The sequence below is a fragment of the Chrysochloris asiatica genome, unplaced genomic scaffold (assembly GCF_000296735.1).
Source record: "Chrysochloris asiatica unplaced genomic scaffold, ChrAsi1.0 scaffold00322, whole genome shotgun sequence".
Taxonomy (NCBI): Eukaryota; Metazoa; Chordata; class Mammalia; order Afrosoricida; family Chrysochloridae; genus Chrysochloris; species Chrysochloris asiatica.
The window spans coordinates 1,048,167-1,057,133 of NW_006408840.1; the positions used below are offsets into that span (position 1 = coordinate 1,048,167).

Sequence of the window (8,967 nt, forward strand, 5' to 3'; positions counted from 1 at the left end):
CGAAGGTTGTGCTCTTTGATCTTCATCAGTAAATATTTTAAGTCTTCTTCACTTTCAGCAAGCAAGGTTGTATCATCTGCGTATCACAGGGTGTTAATGAGTTTTCCTCCAATCCTGATGTCATGTTTTTCTTCATATAACCCATCTTCTCAGGTTATTTGTTCAGCATACAGGTTGAATAAGTATGGTGAAAGGATACCACCCTGTACATACCGCTCTTAATTTTAAACCATACAGTAAATATCCCCTAGTTTTACTCTATAAACTTCTTCTTAGTTTATGTACAGTTTCCTCATGAACACAATAAAGTTTTCTGGAATACCTAGTTTTCCCAATGGTATCCATAACTTGTCATGATGTACACAGTTGAAGCCATTTGGTCAGTCAACAAAGTACAAGAACACATCTTGTTATTATTTTCTACTTGTAAGCAAGGTCCATCTGACATAAGCAGTGATATCCCCAGTTCCACTTCCTGTTTGATTTCATCCTGAATATCAGGCAGTTCCTTGTTTTACTATGGCAACCATTTAAAAATTATTTTTGGTAAAATTTTACTTGCAAATGATATTAATAATATTGTTCTATGGTTTCCACATTATACTGGGTCAACTTTCTTTGGAATGAGAACAGATATAATCTCTTCTAATCATTTGGTCAGGTTTTTAAAATTTCTTGGCATAGATGAGTGAATGCCTCCAGCTGCATCAATTTGTTGAAGTATTTCAATATGTACTCTCTCAATTCCTGGAGCCTTGTTTTGCCAATGCTCTGACTTTTTACCTCAGTATCATCAGTTCTTAATCATGTGCTACCTCTTGAAATGGTTGAACAGTAACCATTTCTTTTAAGTTTAGAGACTGTGTATACCTTCCATCTTCTTTTTATTCTTCCTGCAACATTCAGTATTTTGCCCATTGTTGTTTAAGTGTCATCGAGTAGTACTAACTCACAGAGTCCCTGTGTAGTTTTTCTGAGGAGTGATTGGAAAGTTTGAACCATCAGTCTTGTGGTTAGCAGTCTAGCGCTTATCCTCCACACCACAACTTCAATATTCTAACTTGAGGCTTGAATGTTTTCTTCAGTTCTTTCAGCTTGAGAAATGCTGAGTATGTTCTTTCTTCCTTTTTGTTTTTCTGACTCCAGGTCTTCCATATTTCATTATAATACTTGACTTTGCCTTTTAAAACTGTCCTTTGAAATATTCTGTTCAGCTCTATTACTTCCTCATTTCTTCAATTTGCTTTAGCTTCTCTATACTCAAGAGAAATTTTCAGAATCTCTTCTGATATCTATTTTGGCCTTTCCTTTATTTTTTAATGACAATTTACTTACTTCATAGATCATGGTGATGTCCTCCCCCAACTCCTCCGGTTTTTAGTCATTAGTGTCTAATGCATCAAATATGTTATTGAGACGGTCTTTGAATTTGGGTACAATATATTCAGGGGCATGTTTAGGTCTTGTAGACTAGTTTTCAGTTTCTTTAGCCTATACTTTCTTATGAGTGATTGATGGTCTGTTTCACTGTTGGCACATGCTGTGTTGTGGCTGATGGTATTGAGCTTCTATACTTTCTCTTCTCATGTATGTAGTTTGATTCCTGTGTATTCCGTCTGGTGAGGTCCAAGTGTATAATTACTCTTAATGTTGTTTGATAAAGGTATTTGCCATAAATAAATCACTGGTTTTATAAAATTCTATAATGCAATCTCCAGCATCATTTCTAATCACCAGTGATATATTTTCTGTGTACTAATCCTTCCTCTTTGTTTCCAATCTTTTCTTTATATTCTCTAGTAAATATCAATAGATCTTGATTTCATTGATCAATTTCAGACTCAAAAAGTTGATAGAATTCCTCAATATCATCATCACTGGTTTAAGTGGTATTGATTGATATTATATTGTGTTCCTTGTAGGTGATCACAGACAGCATTATACTTCAAAATAAATCTTGAAAATGTTCTATGTAATGAGGAAGGTGATGCCATTCCTTTTTAATATGACGTTCCCAGTGTTGTAATCTATATAATTATCAGATTAAAAATGAACAGTACCAGTCTATTCAACTGACCAATACTTAGGATATCTAGTTTCATGCATTGCATTTTTTACAATTTGCAATTTTCCTAGATTCATACAATGTAACTTCCATATTCTGATTATTGATAGATGTTTGCAGCTGTTTCTTCTCATTTTGAGTTGTGCTCCATCTGCAAATGAAGGCCCCAGAAGTATTGCCCAGTCATATCACTATGGCCCTGTCTACTTTGATAAAGCAGCTCTTCTCCTGTGACATTTTGAGTACACTCCAACCTGAGAGACTTATATTCCAGCACTATATCTGACAGTGTTCCACTGATATTCATAAGGTTTTCAGTGGTGAATTATTAAGAAGTGGTCTGCATGTAACTTCTTTTTAGTCTGGAAGTTCTGGTAATTTGTTCATCATGGGTGATCCTGGTCATATTTTAAATGTTGGTGGTATTGTTTCCAGCATCACAGTAATATGTGAATCACCTCTGTAATGACACACTATCGGTTAAGTAGTTGGAAAATTGAACTAGGAACATGTTTAATTATACAACTACAGTAAAATAGTAACCAGTATGTATTCAAATAGGTAAATTGTGAATGATATACTTTAAAGTTTTGAAATATGAGGGAGTTAAAAAATTTTTTTTTTGAAAAATGGAATGAAAAGATAATGGAACACTTACACAAATTTTTTGAAACTACCTTCTCCTATACAATGTTCACAAACACATACACTGTTTTGGGATTATCAGTCCAAATTACTAACATGTCAATGTCAATTTTTTTTTTTTCCTGTGTCAGTATGGAATTGTTCTATGTGATTAGCACTGGACTGCTAACTATAAGATTGGCGGTTCAACCCCACCAGCCATTCCTTGGAAACCCTATACAGGGTCACTATGAGTGGGAACTGACTCCACAGCACTTAATAGCTACAACAACAAATGATTAACATGGAGACTTTGAGATGAGATAATTTTGATTCACAATCTGATTCCACCACTTATGACCATTTTAGTTATATAGTGCTATTCAATCAGGTAGATGAATTGAACAGAAATAAATTTAATCTCTCAAAAATAAGGAGAAATTCAGAGTGCCAGATATGGAGATAGGTCTTTGTTTCCTTTCAGTATTTTTAGGGCCAGCATTTCTTGGAAATCTCTATATGTTTTGGCATCAATCTTTTCTTGGATCTAGGAGATTTACAGTGCAGAGACCCTATGTCCAAAGGATGCCCTCTCCTCTTGCTCCTCTTTCTTGGTGGTAGTAGGTCCCTTTTTCTTCACTCACTTATCTCTGTTTTTTTCTCACAAGAGTTTGACTGAAGATACAACCTAATCTTGTAGATTGCATCCAAACTCATTAACATCATCATTGTTATCATTGTTGTTGCTAAGTGTTGTACAGTCAGTCCCCACTCATAGATGCACTGTATAGAGCCTCTGGGACTTCTGGTGTGGTGCTGTAGGATCAGCACTGGGTTGCAAATCACATGGTCTGCAGTTCAAACCCACTAGTTGCTCCTCAGAAACACTTTACGGTGTCACTATGAAGCAGAACTGACTTGAAGGCACTCACCAACCACAGTAATGCTGCTTTGGAGTAGTAGCTGGTGGATTTTAATTACTGAATTTATGTTTACAGTCCACTGCTTATTTTACAATGCCACAATAAGGTAATTGCATCAGATCAGGACTGATTACATCAGATCATATCATGAGGGTGGTTGCATTATATTAGATCTCATCATGGGGGATTGCTATTGTTAAATGCTGTCCAGTCAGCTCCGACCCATAGCAACCTTGTATAGGGTTTCTGAGGAGAGGCTGGTGAGCTTGAACTGCTGACCTTTCAGTTCAAACCAACTTTGCTGTCTAGCACATTAACCCACAGTGCCAAACTAGTAAGAATTCAGGACCACCCAAGTTGACATACAGTCTTAAGTATCACACTCTGATGTTTTTCAAGTCAGCTTGTCTATCTGAATTTACTTATCTATAAATCACATATAATACTATGGACTGCACAAGGAAGCTATAGTAATTAGAATTAGATGGTACAGTGTTATCACACTTTGAAGGCCATTTTGTATTGTATCACCTATCCTGACCTAGGATGTAAGTACAGTGATGGACACATTTTGAAGCATGAGCCTCACAATTTTTATGTATTGGGGTGCTGTGTATTTAAGTTGTTATCACATGCAAGAGATATTTTATGAAAAAAATGATTAAGATAAAATATAATTCTCATGGGGATAATCTCTAAGGGTTGTTCAATTTACAAAGTTAACTTTGTAGGTAGTCTGCGTAACTAGAACTGATTCAATTATGTGTTATTCTATATTGGCTTCAAGTTTTCTGTTAAGTTAAGGGAAAGAAAAATACTTATTGTTAAGTCACAAGATTAAAGGTAATTAAATGATTGAAATAATGGAACCAAAATATTGTCAAACTCACATGAAACAGTGATTACTTCTGTCTGTTACTCCTATTTCTGGGTATTTATTTTGTTCATTTCTCTGTCTACATATTAAAATTCTCAGCTTTATTTTGCACTGATAGCTTCCCTAGAATTTAAACATTTTCTCCTATATTAAAGATCCATCACTTGTTTGTCAGTTTGTCATACTTTGGTAGTTTATATGCTGCTGTGATGCTAGAAACTATACCACCATTATTTTATAACCAGCAGGGAACTGATGGAATACAAATTAAAATCTTTGAACAAGCTAATACACTTTAGGCACTTACTCATCTATGCCAAGAAATTTGGAAGACAGGACAACTAATTGGAAGAGACCTATATTTGTGCCCATTCCAGACAGGTGACCCAGCTGATTGTGGAAATCATTAGATAGCATCATTAATATCACATGAAAGTAAACTTTTGCTAAAAATCATTCCAAAATGGCTGCAACGGTACATTGAAAGGGAACTGTCAGAGGTTCATGTTAGATTTAGATGAGGATGTGGAATGAGTGATATCACTGCTGATGTCAGATAAATCTTGGCTGAAAGCAGAAAATACCAGAAAAATGTTTACTTGTGCTGCGTTGACTATGCAAAAGCTTTCGATTGTGTGGATCATGACAAGCTATGGTCAACAATGAGAAGAATAGGTATTCCAGAACATTAATTGTGCTCATGAGGAACTTGTGCATACACAAAGAGGCAGTCATTCCAATAGAACTAGGACATTGGCTGGCTTAAAATCAGGAAGGGTGTGCACCAGGGTTGTATTTTTTCACCATATGTGTTCAAACTGTATGCTGAGCAAAGACCACAGCCTTCAGTATGGATTGCATATCAATGTCAAGAAAAAAAATCATTTTAACCACTGGAACAATAAATAACATCATGATAAATGGAGAGCAGTTTGAAGCTATCAAAGACCTCATTTTGCTTGGCTCTACTCTCAACCCTCATGGAACCAACAGTCAAGAAATAAAATGACGTGTTGAACTAGGCAATTCTGTTGCACAAGACCTCTTTAAAGGTTTAAGAGCAAAGAGTTTGAAAACTATGGTGCACCCAACCCTAGCTAGGGTATTTTCAATAGCCTCATATGCTTGCAAAAGTTGGACAATGAATAGGGGAGACCATAGAATAATTGATGCATATGAGTTATGGTGGTGGAGAAGAATATTAAAAGTACCATAAAATATCATAAGAAAAAGCAAACCTGTGTTGAAAGAAATACAATCAGAATGCTCCTTAGAAACCAAGATGGTGAAATATCTTCTCTTATGCTTCAGACATGTTGTCAGGAAGGATGAGTCCCTGGAAAAGGACATCATGCTTCGTGAAGTGGTGGGTCAGTGAAAAAGAGGAAGACCCTTAACAATGATTGTGAGGATGGCAAAAGACAGGGCAGTCTTTGTTTCTGCTGTGCACAGGGTGTTATGATATATAACCGACTCAATGGCATCTAACTACCACAACAATGTATTTAAGAGACCTGACTAAAAATGTTCCCAATTCCACATAGAAAGATTCTTATGGACTCCACTTACTTCAGCTGTGCATCATTAATACAGACAACTTTGAGTTGGGAAGAAGAGTTGCCTTACTTTTCTAGCATTGCCATAGCAAAATTCTTTAAGGTAGGTTGTTTTAAAGAACAGAAATTACTTTTTTTTCATTGTTTGGAGGTTACAAGTTTGTTTAGTGAGTTTCATCAAGGCTATGTTCTTTCTATTGTAAAACATCCATCTCTGTGCCTTTCAGCCCCTGGCTACACACCAGTTGTTACTTTTGTTACTGAATACTTTTATATAGACCCTCACATACTGTCTTCACCTTGTTTGAATCTCCTTTTATAACACAGGACTCAGAAGGAATTAGATTTAGGACTCTCCCTAGGTTTGCATGACTCATTACATCTACAAGGAAAAACTATTTTCCCAAACAAGGTCAAATTTACCAGTTCAGGTGATAGGACTTCAAAATATGTTTTATGGGTAAAACAATTTATTTTAGAACAGGATAGAAACATACATTATAATAATAGCTATTGGTTGCTAGCTATGCAATTAGGAGAGGAATTTTCAGTAAAGAAAAGATTTTGGCCTATATCCCAATTGGTGTCTCTTCTTTTGAGAAGTTATTTTCCTAATATAAGCTAATTTTCTAATAAAACGTTAGTTATATTTTACAAATAATTTGTTGTTGTTAAGTGTCTTCAAGCCATTTCCAACTCATTGCAATCCTATACAGCGCTTCTGAGGAGCAACTGGTGAGTTTGAACCATCAAACTTTCAGTTCACACGTTACCTTGTGTTTCAGTGCCTATTCTATATTTTCAAATGTTGCATTCATGAGTTGCTATAGTATAGCTCTAAGTTCTGATTTACAAAATGCATAAGGATTTTGCCCAAAGCTTGACATTATTTGATTTTGTTGTTGTCAGGTGCCATTTAGTCGGTACCAAATCATAGTGACCTTATGTGCAACAGAAAAACATACTGCCCAGTCCAGTGCTAACCTCACAATCACTGTAACTCTTGAGCCCATTGCTCTTGCCACTGTACCCATCCATCTTTTTTGGGGTCTTCCTCTTTGTCTCTGACCTTTTGATTGTTGTTGTTAAGTGCTGTTGAGTCAATTCCAACCCATAGCTACCCCTGTATAGGGTTTCCAAGGAGCAGCTGGTGAGCTTGAACCACTGACCTTGCAGTTCAAACGGCTTTGCAGTCTGGCGCACTAACCCACCGTACCACACCAGGACTCCAGGCCCTTTGATTAGTCTCAATTTATTTAAAATCTTAATATTTGTCATTTGTATTTAATATTTTGGTCTTTATTGCAGTTGTTGATTCTGTCTTTTTGTTATCATCATTCTTTCCTATAACACAAATACCTCTGTTCCCCCATGTCACTTGGCATGTATAACATTCTTATGCTCCTATCTAGGTTTAGTTATTATGATACTAATTATATACTATTAGCTCACTGTTTCCTTAGTGCCTTAGAAAATCACCCTTGTGATTGCTGACCTGGTTGTGAAAGTCCCTGTGCTACATCTAATGTCAAGTCTCCTGCTTAGAAGCAAGTGGGAGAAACAAAAACACAGGCAGTCCCTGTAAACAACTTTACAAACAACTTATATATAATGTCCAACTTATATACAACCTGTATGTGCATGTCAGCTTCCTTACTGACTATTATATTAAAAATACAAGTACATGCAATGCATTATAATAGCAAAGGGGTGCTACTTTGCAACATGCAACAAAGCATTGTTATTATTACCTTATTAAGTTAAAGATGTTTTAGTATGTCTGAAGTATATAATGTTTTCTATGCATGGAATAAGAATCTTGGTGTTGGGGAGTCTGCTGGACTGCAAGGTTGGTTTGAACTAAAAGGTTGGTTTTTCAAGCTCACTAGCTGCTTCTTGGAAACGCTATACAGAGTTTTTATAACTCAGAACTGACTTGACAGCACTTTAACAACAATTAAAGCATGCATGGAATGGTATACTATATCCTATATAAGACTATCATTTCTATAAGGGAAGTTAGATATGATCTGTACTTAACTGTTCCAATTCATGTACAAACTAGCCTCAAAGATAGATTTAGGAATGAAACTCATTTATAATCCTGTATAGGAACAAAAAAGAAAAGCAATCTTCACTATCCATTTATATTATATTATTCATGTGGAATTTTCTTACATAATTTCCACATTTCCAAAAGGTTCTCATGGACGTTTAATTACATAAATTATGAATCTTTGCTCACATAGCACATATATTCATAGTCACTGTATTTCTTCACAGATAATGGGAATTTTGTACCTGTGCTTCCTAATGTCAAAATGAATGTTTGTGTATTCCACTCTACGTTATATACATCAGGACAGAATAGTTACCAAGACAGTTGGTGAAGTTTTATTTTCTGCAGAAGATTAAATAATAGTTGGACATACATGGGCTTTTTGTAGATTGTAGCATGCAAATTTGTAATAAGCTAGTAAATCACAGTCTGTGCTATGATAACAAATAATGCAATAATGTAGCATTATTCCATTTGTGTCACTAATCCTTCCAGCCTACACAATTGCAGGCATAGCCACGAATATAATCTTAAGAGATAAAATTACTTGATGAAGCATGATTCTTTAATATGTAGTTTGCTTAATTTTGCTGCCAGATTAAATTATTGTGTTTTAAATGTAATTAACTTTAATGATAGTTGTTGTTGTTGTTAGGTGCCATCTAGTTGGTACCGACCCATATAAACTTTATGCACAGCAGAAAAAAACACTGCCCAATTCTGGGCCAATCGCACTATAGTTGCCACGCTTGAGTCCACTGATGCTGCCACTTTGCCAACCCATCTCGCTGGGGGTCTTCCTCTTTTTCTCTGACCCTCCACCTTACCAAACATGATATCCTTCTCCAGTGACTGCTCCCTCC

The 8,967-nt window shown here is 35.8% G+C and overlaps 1 protein-coding gene across 4 annotated transcripts in view; it reads left to right on the forward strand.

Annotated features, from left to right (window-relative positions):
* EPHA5 (EPH receptor A5) overlaps positions 1 to 8,967 on the forward strand; it is a 688,281-nt gene that overhangs the window by 79,058 nt on the left and 600,256 nt on the right. For all 4 annotated transcript variants that reach the window (XM_006875349.1, XM_006875351.1, XM_006875350.1 and 1 more), the window contains exon 3: positions 5,239 to 5,268. In XM_006875349.1, coding sequence (XP_006875411.1) covers positions 5,239 to 5,268 — 30 coding nt within the window. The remainder of the gene's footprint in view (positions 1 to 5,238; positions 5,269 to 8,967) is intronic.